This window comes from Pelobates fuscus, chromosome 2 (genome assembly GCF_036172605.1).
Source record: "Pelobates fuscus isolate aPelFus1 chromosome 2, aPelFus1.pri, whole genome shotgun sequence".
Taxonomy (NCBI): domain Eukaryota; kingdom Metazoa; phylum Chordata; class Amphibia; order Anura; family Pelobatidae; genus Pelobates; species Pelobates fuscus.
Window position 1 is genome coordinate 278457414 of NC_086318.1, and position 20648 is coordinate 278478061.

The window sequence follows — 20648 nt, forward strand, 5'->3', positions numbered from 1 at the left end:
GGCATAGCTATCTGGGGTATCACCGCTCAAACAGGGCAAGCACCGAATGACCCGGCTTTCATGTCTTTGCAGGGGAAAATCAAGCGTTTCAACATGGGGCCATAGTCTAAAGGCAGCAGACGGGCAACCAGGCTCCTCCAATGCAATGTGGCGAGATTGGTCTCGTCACATCTCTCCCCTTTTCCAAACAGACTAACAGGGTAGCTGACCTTCTGCCGGTCAGTGCCATTGTTAGTCCAGCAGCCCACCCACTAAACACAATCAGCAGTACAGCCCACCCACAATAAATAGTTACTACACCTGGGTAGAGGAGAAACCTGTCCATGTGCAGGTGCCTCACCATGGCTGTGTGGGTGACTGGTAAGCTGACTTGGTGGGTTGCTGAGTGGGCAGAGACCAGCAGTACTCTGCCCTGGTGCCAGCACTACCACGGGAGTAGTCTGGTTGGAGCCTGGTTGCTGGAGGGGGAGACCGACTGTCTCCCCTTTAGATACACAGCTCTGCTGCCGGAGGGGAGACCGACTGTCTCCCCTTTGGCTAAACAGCCCTGTCACTGGGGGGGCAGGACCGACCGCCCCTACCCCCTGTGCTGTAAGTGCAGAGACCACGGTACCATCTGCACGGTTGTGGGGCTTACTGTCTCCCCCTGGTACGTTAAGCTGCCGCTGGGGAGAGGTGGTAACAAGCTCCACTCCCATATATACTTCCAGCCGCGGGGGAGGGAGACCGACTGTCTCCGCTCCCAATACAGAGTCTTGCTGCCGGGGAAAAGAGACTGGGCTCTCTATTCCCTGTAGGACACTCTGCCGCTGGGGAATGGAGACTGTGCTCCCAATTCCCTGTTGTAATGGCTACCCAGTTAATAAGGGGGTATCAGCCATTGGAGACGTCCTTTTCCTGGTAAGCTGCTGTGTAGTAATGGAGCGCTTACTCCCATCCACGAAATCCAAGGGTAGAGTCAGGCCTAGCTGTAAACTGGAACAGAGTAACGGGACAATAAATCCTGTGCTGGTACACCCAGCCTGGTTTTTATTACAGATGTGCACATACAGAACATACCCATGGGGAGGTATAAAATAACCAATCAAATAACAGTACAACCCACACATTCCCTCCCCTCAGATAAACAGTTAACATAATTATTATACACACATTTTTACACACAAATCACCGCTGATCGGGACTAAGATGGCCGCGGCCACGTGTAAAAGTCCCGAAATGGCGGCCACCTAGTAGGAGACAAGGAATTTGTGCGTTTGGATACGGATGGCAAATGTCGACTTGGGAGGCAAAATATCACATAATTAACAGCCGGGTGGTCCAGTGTTCGGTAGTTGGACTTGGCAACGAATATTGTAAGGTTCCGTTACACCTGTAACACACGCTGCTGCTGGGGGCCAGGACCAACTATCTCTGCCCCTGCAACTCAGCCTGACGCTGGAGAATGGAGACTGGGCTCCCAATTCCCTGCTGTATCTCTGCTGGAGAATGGAGACTGGGCTCCCAATTCCCTGCAATTCACTCTGCTGCTGGGGGACAGGAGCAACTATCTCTGCCCCCTGTAGCTCAGCCTGCCACTTCCGTTCCGTTACACTGCTCCCCTTTTGTGGAACACTCCGGCAGACCCGGGTTGATCCTTTTCGGGTCAACTTGGGGCTGTCCGGCCGACTGTCAGGGTAGAAGTTCTGTTTGCCTGGACAGTCCATCTGCGTTCCCATTAAGCTTGCCAGGGCGGTATTGGATGGAGAAATTGTATGGTTGAAGTGCTAGACTCCATCTCAGTACACGCCCATTATCTCCAGCCACCCTGTTATACCATACCAGGGGATTATGGTCTGTAATCAGGGTAAATTCCTGAACATACAAATATGGGGTCAGTTTCTTTAGAGCCCAGACCAGGGCTAAACACTCTTTTTCCACTGCCGCGTAACTCACTTCTCTGGGTAACAACTTTCTACTGAGATACGCGACAGGGTGTTCTCCCCCATCTTCTCCAATCTGGCTCAGAACTGCCCCCAGTCCGTACATGTAGGCATCTGTATGGACGACAGATCTTTTGTTAGGGATGGGGGCAGATAGAAAAGGTGCGTGGATCAGAGCATTTTTCAAGGCTTGAAAGGCTGTTTCACAGGCGGGAGACCACAGGACTATTCTAGGCAGGTTCTTTTTAGTTAGGTCTGTCATGGGTTTGGCGATGGCGCTATAGTCAGGGACAAACTTCCTGTAGTATCCTGCTGTCCCCAAGAATGCCAATACTTGAGTCTTGGTGTGGGGTGTGGGCCAGTTGGCTACAGCCTCAACCTTAGCTGGTTCTGGGCAGTGCTTCACACACCCTACCCTGTGCCCCAAGTACTGGACTTCGGCCATACCGAAGTTACACTTTTCTGGCTTCAGAGTCAGGCCCGCTGCCCGAATCTGATCCAGTACGGCCTCTACATGCCTCAGGTGTTCTCCCCAAGTTTCGCTATAGATCGCAATGTCGTCCAGGTAAGCGCAAGCGAAATCCTGGAAGCCATTAAGGAGCCTATCTACCAAGCGCTGAAATGTAGCTGGGGCGTTTTTGATCCCGAATGGCATGACCTTAAATTGGTACAAGCCAAAAGGGGTCTTGGGGATAGCCTCTTTGGCCAGGGGAATCTGCCAGTACCCCTTGCATAGATCAATGGTGGTCAGATAGCGTCCCCTGGCAATACAATATAATAGTTCGTCCACTCGGGGCATGGGGTATGCATCTGTCACGGTTCTGTCATTGAGGCGTCGGTAATCGACACAGAACTGGGTTGTTCCGTCCTTTTTGGGGACTAAGACAACGGGCGAGGCCCAGGGGCTGTCGGACGGCTCTATAACCCCCAGTCTTAACATCTCTTGGATCTCCTTCCTCATCTCCTCTTTTACCGCTTCAGGGATTCTGTAGGGAGTCTGTCTGAGAGGGTTTTGTCCTGGGGTCTCTACTTAGTGAGTCGCTAAGGGAGTGTACCCTGGCTCCTGGGAAAACGTCAACCCTTTCTCAGTTAGTAATTGTCGGATCTGCCCCTTTTCTGCGGGAGTTAACCTCTCCCCTAGCTGTACTGTATTGAGCAGAGTTTTAGGCTCCGGGTCGGCTAACAGATAGGGAATAGATAGACTGTCAGGGTCGTCAGTGGCCGGGACACATATGGCCGCCACATCCTCTGGTCTTTCCTTTACTAGGTTTACATGAAAGGATTTCTGGATCTTCTCGTCTTTGCTGCTGGCAATTACATATGTAGTATCACAGACCTGTGCTACTACTTTGTAAGGGCCCTGCCAGGAGGTCTGGAGCTTATTCCCTTTGACAGGTCTAAGCACCAGAACCTTCTGGCCCACTTGAAATGTTCTCTGACGGGCGCCCCGATCGTACCAATGTTTCTGACGGCCCTGGGCCGCCTGGAGGTGTTCTCGGGCCATCCTGGCTAGGTGCCCCATGCAGTCCCGCATCTCCAGCACATATGGTACAATGGGAACACCCTCATGCTCTCTCTCTCCCTCCCAGTGCTCTCGGATGAGGTCCAGGGGGCCTCGCACTCTCTGTCCATAGAGCAGCTCGAATGGAGAGAACCCTGTGGATTCCTGCGGTACCTCTCGATATGCAAACAAAAGGTGCGGCAAGAATCGCTCCCAGTCTCTGTATTCCGCCGTAAAGGTCCGCAGCAATTGCTTTAGGGTACCATTAAAGCGTTCACAGAGACCGTTAGTCTGAGGGTGGTACGGTGAACTAAGCAGGGTCTTAATACCGCAGACCTTCCATAACTGTTGAGTTAGGTCTGCGGTAAACTGGGTCCCTCTGTCGGATAGGATTTCCTGAGGAAATCCCACTCTGGTGAATATCCCCGACGAGAGCACTGGCAACAGTGTCAGCCTGGATATTCGTCAGAGTGACGGCTTCCGGGTAGCGGGTAGCATAGTCCATGACGGTAAGAATATATTTCTTACCAGAGGGACTGGGGTTAGGTAGGGGTCCTACTAGGTCGACAGCCAACCTGCTAAATGGTTCCTCGATCACAGGCATAGGTGACAGTCGAGCATTAGGGTGATCCCCTCTCTTCCCTACTCGTTGGCATACGTGACAAGTGCTGCAGTAACGCCGCATATCCTTCGAGATCCCCGGCCAAAAGAAGGTCTGGGTGATCCTGTAGGTGGTGCGGTTACCCCCTAGATGCCCTGCCAACGGAATGTCGTGGCCAATTCGAAGAAGTTCCAACCGGTACTTTCTGGGTACCACTAGTTGGTGCTTCTGCGAAGGGACACAGCCTCTCTTTCTGCCTTCGGTCAATCTTTATAACCTGTCCCCATCCCATATAAAACGTTCCCGCTCATCCCCTCTACTGTCTGCTAATTCTCGATACTTCTGGAGGGTGGGGTCCTCTCTAGTTTCCCTCCCAAACTCTTCTGGGGTGTCCCAAGCTATGGGTCTCCCTACCGTAGTGGGGTTAAAGGTCGGTTCTGGGCTTACCTGGGTCTCCCGGCCTGTTGTATGATCATCTGCGATACGGGTCTGTGAGCGGGTAGTCACGGGACAAGCAGCGGCAGGAGTAGGTAAATAAGCCGAAGTCAGAGGGCCAATGTCGTTACCCAACACAACCTCGGCAGGCAGGTTGTCCATGATGCCAACTATGGTCTTTCCCGACCCGACTCCCCAGTCTAAGTGCACCCGGGCGGTGGGTAAGCGAAATACAGCCCCCCCCCTGCGACCCGGACAGTAACTGTGCGAGTGGGCACATTTTCTGGCTTTACCAGATGTTTCTGAATCAAAGTGATGGTAGCCCCGGTATCTCTTAGGCCTTGTGCTACTTGTCCATTCACACGTACCTCCTGGCGGTGATGCTGACGGTTATCTGGAGAGGCAGCTTGTATTGGATCTGCCTCATACAAAATTCCCAGACATTCCTCAGGGCCCACCTCGGTCTCTAGGCAGTGGGCCGCAGAGGGGCGTGATGGAGTGGCCTCTGTGTTGGGTGTTGTGCGTCTCCAGTTGTTATTTGTAGATCCCAAAGGGCAATAACGAGCAATATGTCCCGTGTTGCTGCAGCAATGGCACGTCACCCTAGACGAATCCCGGGGGTAGTTGTTAGACCCCTGAGGACGGTCCTGGGGGTACTGGAGCCCGGAACTCTGGGCGTGAGGTGACGGTTGGGGTGTGTGGTTCTACCTTATGAGACAGTCGTGTAGTACCCTGGCTTACTTTCCTTGTTTCCGCATACTCATCCGCTAGCCGAGCCGCCTCGTTTAAGTTAGCGGGACGGCGATCTCGTACCCAGTCTTGTATATCCGCGGACAGATCTTGGAAGAAATGTTCCATTAGGAACAGCTGCAATACTTCCTCTCCGGTGTTGGGCTTGCACCCTTGGACCCAATGTGATGCCAGCCTTTGTAACCGGTTGGCCCATTCCATGTGGGAGTCCACAGCCTTCTTCTTGGACTCCCAGAAGCAGCGGCGGTACGCTTTATGGGGTTACAGCGTACCTGGTGAGCAGTGCATCTTTTACCCGTTGATACTGTGATATATCCTCTGCAGTAAGTGCTCGAAAAGCCTCATTTGCTTTTCCCGATAATTTTCCAGCCAGGATAGTGACCCATTGCTCCGGTGGTACTTGGTGTAGTGAGCACTGTCTCTCAAAGTCAGCCAAATATTCATCAATTTCCTCTTCACTTTCCACAAAAGTTTTAAATGCAGTAAATGGTATTTTCTTTACTGCAGCAGCGGGTGGGGGAGTAGGAGCTGTCTGTGTAATAGGTTGTCTAGCTCTTACCAGCTCAATTCCGTATCCCCTCTGGTCTCGAATCTCCGCTCTCGCTTCCAGGAACAGTCGTTCAATTAGTTCCACGAAAGTTGCTGGGTACATGGATAACCTCCGTTGTACCCTACTGGTAATCTCATCATCCTCGCTGACAGGGGACTGTTGTTCAGTGACCTCCATAGATCTATCCATCTCATCCAGTTCCAGTAGGTCAGCTATCAGCTCTCTCCGTGGTCGGTTGCTGGCACTCCTTCCCCTAGTCTCCAACAGATCTTTTAGTGTGGGTCTCTTCAATCTAGCGTACTGGGACTCCATTCAGCACTTGCTTTGTGGATGAAAAGGACAATCCCACCGCTTGCCACCAATGTAACGGCTACCCAGTTAATAAGCGGGTATCAGCCGTTGGAGACGCCCTTTTCCTGGTAAGCTGCTGAGTAGTAATGGAGCTCTTAATCCCATCCACAAAATCCAAGGGTAGAGTCAGGCCTAGCTGTAAACTGGAACAGAGTAACTGTACAATAAATCCCCTCCAAGAACGAGACGAGGCTACGTTTTGAAAGGTCAAGCAGAACTGAGTGCTGGTACACCCAGCCTGGTTTTTATTACAGTTGTGCACATACAGAACACACCCATGGGGAGGTATAAAATAACCAATCAAATAACAGTACAACCCACACATTCCCTCCCCTCAAATAAACAGTTAACATAATTATTATACACACATTTTTACCCGAGTTTTGGATGTACCCCAAATACTTGGGGTACATCCCTAAATTCAGTATCCCTAAATAGCCCTAGTCTAGGGGAATCACATATTTAAAAATCAGCCCATTCGGATAAAAGGTTCGGGAGTTATGGAGCTTCAAAGTTTTGACCGACCGCACAGACACACTAGCCGAAAATAGTTCCATAAGATTTGGCTTTGCGGTCGGTCCTCTTTCTTTTTGATAAATTCTTTATTTTTGTGTGCTTGAGTGAACATAGGCATCCCACAGTGCCACAATAGCATATGCAAGATTGGTGACATGACAACGTTACACAGTTGTGACATTCAGGTTTTTGCACATTTTTAGATATAGAGTAAGTCATGCAATACATTCACGTCTAACGATTTACACCGAGGTTAAAGAACAACGCTTAAAGGGACACTCCAGGCACCCAGACCACTTCAGCTCATTGGAGTGGTCTGGGTGCCAACTCCCACTACCCTTAACCCTGCAAGTGTAATTATTGCAGTTTTTTCAAAACTGCAATATTTACCTTGCAGGGTTAAGTCCTCCCCTAGTGGCTGTCTATTAGACAGCCACTAGAGGACACTTCCTGCTTCATAGCACAGGTTTTCTGTGCTAGAGCGTCGCTGGACGTCCTCACGCTGTGTGAGGACCTCCAGCGTCGCTCTATTCCCCATAGGGAAGCATTGAAATTCATTTTCAATGCTTTCCTATGGGGTGCGCTAATGCGCATGCGCGTCATTGCCGCGCATGCGCATTAGGTCTCCTCGGCCGGCGGGCGAGATCAGTCTCGCCCACCGGCCGACGTAACCAGAAGGAGGAGCGGCGGGGGAGGAGGAAGCAGCGACGTGGGACCTGTCGCTGCCCCTGGTAAGTGACTGAAGGGGTTTTCACCCCTTCAGCAACTGGGGATTGGGGGGTGGGAGGGAGAGGGACCCTCCAGTGCCAGGAAAACGGATTGTTTTCCTGGCACTGGAGTTTCCCTTTAAGCAAGACGTGGTGAGTGACAGGTAAATTATAACAGTGAATAATTGTACTTCGCTTTAATAGTATAGTTAGGTGAGTAAAGCTGTGCTCTGTGTTACATCTAGACTTAGGAATCACTTTTCTTATAGGGAAAGCAGCTTTTCGTCAGCAGATTCCTCTGTTAGTGTGAGTAAACTGGCTTAGCCTGTGTGGTAAGAAGGGGTAGACAGAGGAGTGACAAAGGACATGAAGGACATGGCTTGTACAGTAGTGTTTATACAATAGATATTGAGGCTATGTGCGCTTCATGACTTTGCTATATTCCTTAGCTAGGTGTGGTGTGGGTAGGTACTCTGTCTGCCAGTGAGCAAGTGCTGCTGGGACATATTGTTTGCTGTATTAACACGTTTGACTTGCCTTGGAACTGCACATAGTAATGAGGTTATAGGATACATGTTAATGCGGTTATACTATACATGTTAATGAGGCTTAAATAAAACAGAATGAAAGTACAGGAACAGGTGTGTTAGGTCACTGGGCAGCCAGACGCCGAGATATTTGAGTTTAGCGTCGCACCAGGAAAAGCGAAACTGTGATTTTAAATGCGTGACTCTCTCGGCGGCGAGTGAAATCGGCAAGGCTTCCGATTTCCTTTGTTCAGCTTAAGGTTGGAGATCTCACCGAAGATTCTGAAGGCTCGGAGGAGATTGGGGAAGGAGATTGTGGGGTTGTCTAGGAAAAATAGCATGTCGTCGGCATAGGCGGCCACTTTATGCACTGTGTGGTGGTGCCTATACCCGGTGCTTCCCCCATCTCGTCTGACCGCCTCCAGGAAAGGTTCTAGAGTGAGGGCAAACAGGAGGGGGGACAGGGGGCAGCCCTGTCTGGTTCCGTTCCGAATGGCAAAGGGGGCAGAGAGACCGACGTTAATCCGAATGCGGGCCGTCGGGTTAGTATATAGGGCGAGGATCCATGAGCGTATGTGGGGGCCAAACTGCATGTGACAGAGGGTGGCTTTGAAGTACTGCCAGTCTACCCGGTCGAAGGCCTTCTCCGCATCTGTGGAGACCAGGACTAGGCTTCTATTTGTCGACCGGGCAGAGTGGACCATGTGTAGGGCTCGGATGGTGTTGTCTCGAGCTTCCCGTCCCTGGATGAACCCTACCTGGTCTGGGTGGACCAGAGTGGGGAGGACGCGGGAGAGTCTCATGGCTATAGTTTTGGCAAAGAGCTTGAGGTCAGCATTGAGGAGCGAGATCGGTCTGTAGCTCCCGCAGTCAGTGGGATCCTTCCCCTCCTTTGGTATGACCGTGACCGTGGCGCGTAGGGAGTCTGTCGGGAACCGACCACCTTCCAACAAGGAGTTGAGACCCCGTAACAGATGTGGGAGCAGTACGTCTTTGAACCTCCGCAGGTATGAGACCGGTAAACCGTCGGGGCCCGGTGCCTTATTGGACTTAGAACTTTTAAGTGCGGTGGCGAGTTCTTCCCCGGTAAGTGGTTGTTCTAGTTCCTCGGCTAGGCCTACGTGTTCTGTGAGGAAAGCGTCTATGTTACGTCGGTGTTGGGGCCCGTCTGAACGTCGCGTGGTGGTGTCTAAGTTATATAGCTCCTCATAGAAGAGCCTAAAGGCCTGCAAAATATCAGTCGGTGTCCTTTTCAGCGTCCCATCTTTCCCCTTAATCTGGTGGATGTGATGTTGCCTCTGTCTCTGCTTCAGGGTACGGGCTAGTGTCCTACCGCATTTGTCAGAGAACTCATAAAAGTGTCTGTGGGACTTGCGTATGGTTTGGAGTAAATTCTGGGATAGCAGGTCCCTGAGCTGTCTACGTGCGTCTGTGAGGCGTCGGTAGGTATCGTCCGTCTGGTCACTTTTATGTCTTGTCTCTAGGGTGGCTATTTCGTGTATCAATTCCTGTGTTTTGGCTATGTGTTCCTTTTTCCGCTGGGTGCATAGTTTAATCATGTGTCCCCGTATTACGCATTTATGCGCCTCCCATATTGTGAGGGGTGCAGTATCTGGCCTGACATTTTCTTCAAAGTATTGGGTCAGTGTTTGGGCTAATTGTGTGGCAACATTGTTGTCCGTCAGTATGTTTTAATTTAGTCTCCAGTGGCGTTCACTGGGTTTGAAAAGCGGTGATTTAAGTGTGGCTCGGACCGGTGCATGATCCGAGTCGTGCTGGATCCCTATCGAGGAAGACATCAGGAAGGGGAGGTATTCTTGGGCTAGGAAGTCTATCCTGCTATACCTATTGTGTGCTGCGGAGTATGTGAATTGTGTGCTGCGGATGTGAAATCTTTATCCTCAGGATGCGCCACCCTCCAGCAGTCTACCAGACCCGATCTGGACAGGGCTTGTTTGGCCTGTCGGATAAAGTGTGGGGGGATGGTGCTGGTGCCCGCAGATGAGTCCATCCGGGGGTCCAGGGGGATGTTGAGGTCGCCAGCTAGGATCAAGGTTCCTTCCCGGAATCTCTCTAACTTCGCGAGGGCTTTTGCTAGGAATCGGTGTTGTCCTTTATTGGGGCAATATACTGTGGCGAACGTGTACTTGTGTTCAGCTACCGTACCTTTAACAAATAGGAACCTGCCCATGGGGTCTGCCTGTGTGGCTGAGACAAGAAATGGGGTGTTGTGGGAGAAGATGATGGCAACCCCTGCACGTTTAGCGTCGGGGTGATTGGCGTAGTATCCTAATGGAAATCGCCTGTCTTTGACCTGTGGGGCATCACCCCCTTTTAGATGCGTTTCCTGTAGAAACGCTACTGAGACCTTTTGTGACCAGAGTGTGCGTAGCAGGTGCCGCCTCTTATCGGGGGAGTTAAGGCCGCGGACATTATGCGTCCTCAGGAGTAGAGGCGAGGGTCGGAAGCCCGACGCCATGGCTGTATAGTGGCACCGTACGTGCGGAGGGAGCGTGGCACCGGGGGTAGGAAGGGGGGGGATAGGGGAAACTGAGGGTAGTAAGGGACGGTTGGGTGAGGGGGGTTGGGTAGGTTAGGGTGTTCGCCCGTTAAGGGGCCTAGGAGTGTAGGCAACCGTAGCCCTAGGTCGTGCTAGGGTGACCTAATTTACAAGAGGGCCGGTCGCAGGGGGTCAAGGAAGTCAGGCGGGTGTGGTCTGTCGGAGCAGACCCTCGGCCCACGTCTCAGATAAGCTGGTACATCCACCGAGGGTCTCTGTGGTATTGCAGCGTGGGCGGGCAGGGCATTTGGTCTTGGCGGGATTGTTAAGGATCCTCTGAGGCGTCTGAGCAGTAGGGCAACGGGGGCCGGAGGGGGGTGTAACGTCATTCGCTATGTCTCTAGGGGGCAGCAACGGCAGGGGCGGTTCAACTATGGTGTGGAGGGTAAGGCGCAGCGAGTGGTCTCGCTCCCCGGCTCATGGGCCGTTACCAGGCCGTCTGGGGTGGCAGCGGGGGGGGGGGGGGAGGCCAAAGTCAAAGCATCCAGTATCAATACAGCTGCGTTAACCTGGCGAGCGTGTCGGCCGGACAAGCCTAAAAAATGCATAACATACAGATAGAAGAGATTAAGTTTGCACACGCAGTACATATCTAATAAAGTTGTACATTTCCTGCAATATTCCTGCTAAGTTTAACCACTCCAAGGTCCCTCGACCCCCTCAAACATCCCGTCCCGGGGCAATGCGGGCCATCCCAGCACTAGTCTGGGGGCCCGCAGGGCCCCGGGAACGAAAATACAACGGTAGCATGGCAAACATAGCATTCGGGCATACATAGGAAAACAGACAATATGGGTGTATGTGAGCAGGTTAACTGGTACATAACATTACTGGTAGTATTTCATGCTTCTTACAATATTCTGGCTAGTCCAGACCCCCTCCCGGTCCCCCCCCCCCCTCCCCCATCCCGGCTAAGGAGTCATAAGGGGTGTCCCGCTTTAAGCGCGGGGGGCAGCTGGTATCTGGGGGCTAAATTGCTGCGATAACGTGGCAAACATGTCGGCTGAGTAAGCTAAGACCCCAAAACAATAAGGTTAACAAACGGCGGGTTAGCTTGTACTTAACAGAACAGATTACTTTTCACATACCATACGACATTCCAACCCAAGAAAATATCCCCCAAGTTTCTCAAACCCCCCGCCACCCAACCCGGGATTAGTGTTTGTTCTCCCGGTACCAGTTGATGGGTCAGCATGTGGAGCAGCGTTAATTGGTGTGTGGGTCAGCGAAACAGTTCTTTTTTAGGTTGGGCCATGGGTAGAGTCCCGGGCATCGGCACTGCATGTGAGGGAGGCAGAACCGGGGCGCCGCACCTCTCCATATAGAGTACAGGCCCTCCCCGGATACCCGTGGTGTCCCCGACTGTAGGCCCCGGGCCCCCATACCCTAGTTATGATGGTAAACGTGGCGTTACCCCTATGGATATAAGTGTGAGTACTTAGCTGTCATCGTGGAAGCCGTGGGGTAACCTCAGCAGGTTAGGTCTATGCAGGAGGGCAGGGAAGCGCCGGGGCCGGAGTCTGCGTGGACCAACCTATTCTTCGGGCCCGTCGGGGCCTCCCCAGCGCGTAGGCTGTGTGTCTCTCCGTGCTTGGTTACGGAGTGGTTCAGGCACTTCAGGGTGTTCAGGACGTGTCGGTGGCTGATCCAAGATCCAGTTGCGGATGGTGACCGGTGGCAGTTCCATTGTCCTCAGGAAACTGGGTACGTCGTTGGGCCACCTCAGTGTGCACCACGTGTTCCCCCGTTTGGCCTGGAGGCTGAAGGGAAAGCCCCATTTATAGGGAATGCGTTTTTCTTGGAGGACGTGCGTGAGAGGCCTTAGAGCTCTTCGTGCGTCTAATGTGAGGGTGGACAGGTCCTGGTAGAGCGAGATAGTGGCCTCATGGAAGGTGATTGTCTGAGGGCGCGCCGCTCTCATGATGGCGTCCTTGAGTTGAAAGGACAGGAGGCAGCAGATCACATCACGTGGTAGGCCGTCTCTCCTGGGGGGACGTAGGGCCCTGTGGGCGCGTTCTAAGTCCTCTGGGGCATCTTCGCCCAGGATGTGGGTAAATAACTGCGTGAGGGCTGTAGTTAGGTTTTCTTGTTCAACTTCTGGCAGGCCTCTAATTCTAATGTTATTACGTCGCCCCCTGTTGTCCAGGTCCTCCACCTGCCTGCGGAGCTCAAGTAGCACTGAGCCTTGCCTTGCTGTGGCATGATCTGCAGATTGGGAGTGTTGTATGGCCCTAAGGTTCTCCCCCTCCAGCTCTGTGACTCTCTCCTCCAGTGCCGTAAGGTCCCTGCGTACCTCCTGTATCTCCTCTCGTATCGCCGACCGCAGCTCCGCTACCATGACAGTCTTATCGCTCTTTGAGAGCATATTTGCAGAAATGGTTGCCAGTTCGGCCGTGATTTGAGATAGAGGGTCTCCTCCTGTCGCGCCCGGCTCCGAGCTTGCGTTACTCTCAGCCCCTGGGGATGCGGCCGCCATCTTGTCCGCGTGTCTCGCGGTTCTGGGACCGTCTGGATAAGTGAGGAAATCGTCCAGCGATCCGGCGTTTTTCCTTTGTGGGCTGGATCCAGAGGGCCCTGGGGTGCCCTGGCGCTTAGTTTTACCCATTTTAGTGGTGTAATAAGGCATTGATATGGGGCTTTGTGGTCCGAGGTTGCGGAGCTCCAGCGGTGTGCGACTCACTCCATGCACGGCTAGCCACGCCCCCCCCCATGTTTTCTAATGATCCTTTGTATATCAAATGCTTTTGAATTATATTGAGTATTAAAGGAGAAATCAAAAATAGGATTTCTAATGGTGGTGTCTTTCTTCCTGTCCATAAGGATATTATTTCTGTAAATTTTCCCCACTCTATCGATCTCGGCATCTAGAAATTCAGGAGGATAACCTTTTCCCAAAAAACGGCTTCTCCAAATTTCTGCTTGTGAATTTAAAGAATCGAGGTTGCTGCAATTTCTACGTATCCTAACGAATTGACTTTTAGGAACGCCCATCAGCCAATTGGGATGGTGTCCACTCTTGGTGGAAAACTATTAGAATCTATCGTTTTGAAGAAAACTTTTGTCTTAATTTCACGGTTCTCAATATAGATCGATAGATCAAGATGCTAGAGATGCCTATCTTAGGGGTAAAAATCAAAGAAAAATCTGGTACCACTGGACACATAGGCTAACAACAATCTACCCAACCCGGAAACACACAACTTTCAGCGGTGATAGAATAGCCCCCATAGTGGAAACAAGGACACCACATACGGCGGAGCCACCTCCGGATGCCTCCCCGCGTGGGGCGGTGGGGGGACCCGGAGCCGACTAGATCCCATCCCTTGCCTCCAGACCTGACCCCCTCCTCCTCACCCTCACGCCCTTCCGTCACTCCTGGCTTCTGGATGCAATACTCCTCCACTCTGGAGGAACATACCACACACACACACAGACGGCCCAGGCCGAACAAAGACCCCCCCCCCCCCCGAACACAACCCCGACATCACTGGCCCACCCTCCCCGACTCTTCACCTGCCAATGAGCAACAGACATGTCGGAAACATACAAACTGCTAACACGACAAGACCACAATGTTGCCCAGGGAACCCATACATGCAGCCAACACCACGCACAAACCTCCTCAGCCAACTCACGAGGGAGGGAAGTAAGGTACCCCCCAGACAAGAGCACCTAATCCACCAACACCCCACAGGTACGAGACGTACGATACCACCGGTGATAATCACCTTGTACCATACCCAGACTAAGACCGCTGCCAACCTGGCACATGGATCATTAACTGACAACCTGCCACTGAGAGGCCGCAACCCTCTCAGTACGATCCAGACAGGACTAGACCTGAGCTGACATATGCACACCCAAACGGCAACACCATACCTCTGAGGAGGCAACAGCACGCACTCATTCGCCTGCTAAGACTTAGCCCAAAACCATGGCCATCAGGATGTGCAGACTGGACACTGAGATTTTACGAATGGCCAATCACAACCTAGGACAGCTTAAAAATGAAACGGGTTAGGTGCACTACCCTTGCCCAAAATTACTATCCCACAAGTAAGCAACCGTCCATATATATATAAATATCACATACTGTACCCCTATCAAATGCACGCTATGACCTTACACATAAAACGAGACAGAAGTGAAGTAGTGGGTGACCGTGGGATTACTGTGCTTGATTGTCCAGCAAAATCGCCTGACCAGAACCCCATAGAGAATCTATGTGGCATTGCCAAGAGAAAGATGAGAGACATGAGACCGAACATTGCAGAAGAGCTGAAGGCCACTATTGAAGCATCCAGGTCTTCCATAACACCTCAGCAGTGCTACAGGCTGATATCTTCCATGAAACGCCGCACTGAAGCAGTAATTGCTGCAAAAGGGGCCCAAACCAAGTACTGAGTCCATATGCATGCTTATACTTTTCAGAGGTCCGATATTGTTCTATGTACACTCCTTGTTTTATTGATTGCATGTAATATTCTAATTTACGGAGATTTGTTTTTTTTTATGAGCTGTAAACCATAATCATCGCACTTATTACAAATCACGGCTTGAACTATCTTGCTTTGCACGTAATGCGTCTATCTCATATATTAGTTTCCCCTTTTACGTTGCATTACTGAAATAAATGAACTTTTGCACGATATTCACATTTTTCTAAAATTAGAATATGTGTAAAGGAGTCATTATCAGACTGGAGTAGGTCGGGGGGACCTAAGGACTATATAGTGCCAGGAAAACAAGTTTGTTTTCCACGTACTATAGTGGTCCTTTAAGGAAGTGTAAGAGGAGTGAATGGAATGGATGGATGCAAGAAACGGGCATCTTGACAGTGAGTGTGATTGTATGGACTGCTTCCATGACTAAATATCTTCCTTTACAAACAAATGTGTATCGACTTGTATATTTGTCAACATTCAGTTACCTTCACCCTCAGATTAAAACCCCTTCAGCCACTTACCTTTCCTACCCCTTCGACGTCAGCTCCCGAGTGGAGCAGCACGCATTCAAACCGCCCATAGTGGTCAATGCTTTCCTATGGACATTCTCCATGCTCAATGCGATTTTAGAGGCTGGATTAACCCTGCAATGAAAACACAAGCAGTTTTTCTGAAACTGCTATGTTTACAGCTGCAGGGTTAAAACCTGGGGGACCTGGCACCCAGACCACTTCATTGAGCTGAAGTGGTCTGGGTGACTATAGTGGTCCTTTGACATTGACATTACATTGACATTCAAACTTTTTTCATGACACAAGGTGCATAATGTCAGACTTGCTTATTGTATGTTAAATCAACTTCTCGCTGCCCGCGGCACCTACAGACTGTTAACACAAACATTTGAAAATTCAAAAAAAAGTAATGAGCAAACTGCATTCAGATAGAAAAAAAAAAGCGTCACACTTACCCATAAAAAGCTTTTTCAGAAACTTTATCAGACTTTCTTGGGACATGCAAATTTCCTTTACTCCAACACAGATTGCCAAATAGCGTGAGGCAGATTTCAGGAAAACAGTTTGACTCTCTGCATAGTAAATCTCTTTCAGAATTTGTGAGCAGACACGTTTGTACAGCTCAATGTGCTTAAGTTCGACTTTGTCACAGGCAACATCCATTAATGGCAAAATAACTAACTCAGCTTTAAGAAGTGTTGTGATGCACGATACAAAAAAAGAGGGCAGTATTTGAGATGAATCACTGACTTTTAGACATAGGTGGATTACTGTACCCATATTCATTACAGCTTGATTCAGCAGTGTGGACAAAGTTTCAGTATGCTGCTCATGGGAGCATTGTTTCTGGAGGCACTGCGTCATGATTGTACACAATGTTGTGAAAGCTACAAGAATCAAATGCCCCACGTAGAAGTTCCAATCTGTACTTTCTGGATCTGGGATGGAACGTACCACAAAGGCCAACATTTTTTCCACGTTAAGAAGAAAGCTCTTTCTTTTTGCTATTAAACAAATCAAGCTTTCCAGAAATGACCGTAAAGTCTCAATAAAATGTGGCCATTCCTTCTGCAGCACTATTATATCACTTAATTCCCATTTTGTGGCCAAAAGTGAACTAAAAACAAGTTCGAAAATGTCACTAGCATACAGCAGCCTGAGCACTGATTTAGAATGCTTTCCGGTTATCAAATATGTCAAGAGTTTATAACAGGCAGACTTCAGGCCAAGGGTACTGGGTGAACAGCCTATCTTAGCCAAACTAAGTAGTAAAAGAAAACAGCGACTTTGATCAGAGCTTGATAGAGCGTCAGGCTTCAATAAAGAAATGCATTCTATCACACATATAAGATAGTCTTTATCCCTTTCACTCAGATTTTCACAATTGCGTGATCGGCTAGCTAACAAGATGTTTTGTGATGCATTTTCCATTTTAGCCCAGCACAAGGAAAAGTCATGATTTACTTTGTTAACTGCAGCACTTATGAATTCTTGGGGTGCTGTTTTGTTAAAATAAAGAGCATTTTCATGCCATGGTAGGTTTTTCGAACAAAAAAAATTTAGTGTCACACTCAAATCTTTGTGCTTGCTCATGGCACACTTTTCAATGAGGCTGGTTATGAATGCACTTTGCGTGAGATGCATTTCTGGAAAAGAATCACTTTGGAGTAGGCTTGCAGAGACTGTTTTGAGTGTAATTTCTGTATCTTGATTTGCTTGTGCATGAGGTCCAGAAAGTAGGGTTTCCACAAGTATTTCAGCTACACTATAGGTGTCTTCTGCAGACAAGTATGGATGAATTATTACAAAGTTTGACATTATAAGGTGCCATTGAGCAGCTGCAAAGCAATCTGCATTCACTGTGCAAGCATTGCCACTCCAAGGCTCATTGGCACTGGTTACTTGGAGATTACCTTCATGATGAAGAATGAAATATGCAGATGCATGTAGAGTTAACAGTTCATTCTCACTTAGAGATTTATTTTGTATTAATATGTATTTCATTTTCTGAACACACAGCAGCAGTAAACAGTATCTACCAACAGATCGCACAGACAACCTGACTACCTTCTGCCAACAGTCTTTATCTTCAAGGAATAATGAATAGTCCCAACCTTCAGTAGGACAGTCTGTGGGAGTCGTCAGTTTCTCAAGCTGGGAACAATATTTGCTGCAATTCAATGAGGTAACAGTATTCACTTCTAACCAAGTGTAACATAACAGAAGAGTAGAGTCACATAGTTTCTGGAGACAATCTGCTGAATCAGTGTCTGCACAATGATCTTTAATAATTTTAAGTAAAGGGTTTATCAATTTGTCCTTCATTTTTTTAATGAGAGTTTGGAAACAAACTAGAACGGGTAAAGGGGTAATATTGTCCATGGTCTTCATGTTAAAAATAAAACAATACAACATAGATGCAAGAGAGTATAATTTTAGGGATAGATCAGAATCACCTTTAATGCCATGAAGAATAAAAGTATGGCATTTTTCCAATATCATGTCCCAGATATCTAAAATTTGGCTTGGAGGAAGCTCTAGCATGAGTTCAGAAAGCTTCTTAGTTATTTGAGGAGAGAAAACTGGCTCTCTAAGTTCATCAATTGCTGGTCGACATATAATAATCAGAACTTCTTTGAAAAGTTTGGAGAACTGGCGAAGCTTTGCATATGTCTGCAAGAGGATTCCAATCAATATTTCCTGTGCTTTCCTAACTTTCATGTCTGAAATGTTAGCATCAATCCAAGCACATGACACCAGATCATCAAGATCCGGTTCAACAATCATATGGTTTAACAAGATTAACGTTTTCAGGCACCTAAACCAAGCAGGTGTAGAGGTGCATGGGTTGCACACAAGCATCTCTGATAATTTTCTGTAGAAATTGTACTGAATTTCCTTGTGCCTTATGCGATCTACAGCAACACTGTAAACATCATGATTGAGGACAAGATTTAGCATTTGTTCAAGAGCAAAAAAAGGCACGCTCCCATTGGATGAAACAGAGAAGTCTTCTTGCTCAGGAATAACAGTGGATTGAAGGCACTCATAAAGTCTGACTAACATATAGAAACAGGTAAGTTGGTTGTCATCTTTACAATAGGACTCCAAAAAAAGCTTGTACAGAAGAGGGATTGAATTGTTTACAACTGAAGTGTATATTTTGGTGTCAAAGAAGCTGCAATCCCTTAGTTTAACCAACATGGAACCTATCGGTGTTAAAAGTGTTTTGAGTGACCCTTTTTTCTTTTCAGTCTGATCCTTTTCAGGGAGCAGCTCTTCTATGTAAGACGGCAGAAGCTCAAACTGGAAAAGTCCCATCTGAAGAACAGCCTCTGCTTTAACTCGAAGATCCTTGCTTAGCTGATGGCGCACACGATTATCATCTTCTTTGTTCCATGATCGGGTGTTCAAAGCATGTCTCAAAAGTAGGCATGGCTGAAATAACTGTGATAGTACATGTGAAAACACTCTGTTTGGATTAGTCTGCTGTCTTTGTATCTGAATGTACTGTGTGAAGGATATTTGAAGTAGATCAAATACTAATGGGGTGATTGGCTTTTCTGAAGTCAAATACTGACAAGCTAAAATAGATAATTTACTTAGCAGGTCTACTATCAACTCAAATTTTGCTGTATATACATAGGAGAGTGAAGGTGTAGATAGAATGCCTTGACAACAGCTTAGCACAGTGCTGATACCGTCCCTCAGTCCTTGGTGAGTACAAGATGCTGCAATACAGTCATTTATGGCCTAAAATACATAAAAAAAAAAAAAAAAAAAAAATAACACATGAGTACAAACAAATTCATTTTAAACTGCTGCAAACCATTAAAGAAACACTCTCCTATCTAAGATCAAGCTAGCTTAGGTATGTGCAAAAGTGATAATACATTTATCTGCTGTAGAAGGCATATTTACCTAAATTATTGGTTAACCTCTTAACGCCGTTACGGCGTTCTATGCCTTCCCGCATTAAATGGGTTTTAAAGCCGTTGCAGTGGCATAGAATGCCGTAACGGCTTGCAGCCCCAGGAGGTCCGCTGTACTTACCTTCACCGCGATCCTCTTCGGGAGGACTGCCTGACAGCCCAGGCAGCCCTCCCACAGCAAATCAGAGAGCAATCACATGGCCCCCTATATCTGGCTGTGGATCTGCCAGCACGGAGACTGTCTGGACTGTCAGACAGTCCCCCTGCTAGTGGGAAGTATACAAAAAAATTTATTAAACATGTTTAAAATAAATGTGTGGAGATATATATATATATATATATATATATATATATATAAATATATATGTAACGTCATATGTAGTGTATTTTAATGTTAATATAAGTACATATATTAGTATTAAAATACACTTAGAATGGCATTACATATATACAAGATATATATATACATACACACACACACACACAAGATATTAAATAGTCCTTGCACTCAGGCTTGAAGACTAAAATGCCAGGTGCCAGTCCTGGGGTATGAATATTCAAAACAATAAACAATTGGGCTGCACTCACGGTCTTTCCAAGTAAGGTTTTCTTTATTCCATCATATTAAAAGCAGATCAACGTTTCAGTCCGCTCAGGGACCTTCCTCAGGATCAAATAACATAATTTCAATGTGTGTAAAAACAGAATATATAGCAAATGTAAATTACAAAAGTGACTTACCACTGGGGGGTTAAGAGTTGGTACCGGCGTCCCTGTATATTCACGCGCATGCTCGTGAAGCTTCTCCCCCTCCGTAAACAAGCGGCAAACATCACTATGTTTACCTCCTACGGAGAATGACACAGCATAGCAGAATAGAGAAGCCCGGTTACAGACAGATTGTGTATGTGTTAGCTTAACCAAAAAAGAGTGATATAGAGAATGAGTGATTTAAAAACATGTTCCTATTAATATATAGTAAGAGCTGAACCTAGCTATGCAAATGGGTTAAAAACCATATCAGCTATAATACTGTATTCATCACTTATTTAAGTGTTTGAACTGTATTCTAAAACCAAATAACACAGTATATGTGTTTCAACGTGCTTAAGAATGGTTTTATTATGTAAGATACTTCTTGAAATTTAAAGTGCAACTAATCTGATAAAGTGCATTTTAATTGATAAAGTGCTGAATGTTATATAAAGTGCTAAGGAAAAATATAGAGTGCTTAAACGTGCCAAAAGTGCTCATAATATAGAAAGTGCTTGAAAAAAAAAATCTATAAAGTGCTTACAGCATACATAAAGTGCAAAATAGCTAATATTTTACATATTGC

General features: G+C 48.1%; 1 protein-coding gene across 1 annotated transcript in view; it reads right to left on the bottom strand.

Moving 5' to 3' along the window:
* Positions 1-20648, bottom strand: part of URB2 (URB2 ribosome biogenesis homolog) — a 186609-nt gene that overhangs the window by 85376 nt on the left and 80585 nt on the right. Inside the window, exon 4 of the mRNA XM_063443401.1 lies at positions 15833-19130. Within this exon, the coding sequence (XP_063299471.1) occupies positions 15833-19130 (3298 nt within the window). The remainder of the gene's footprint in view (positions 1-15832; positions 19131-20648) is intronic.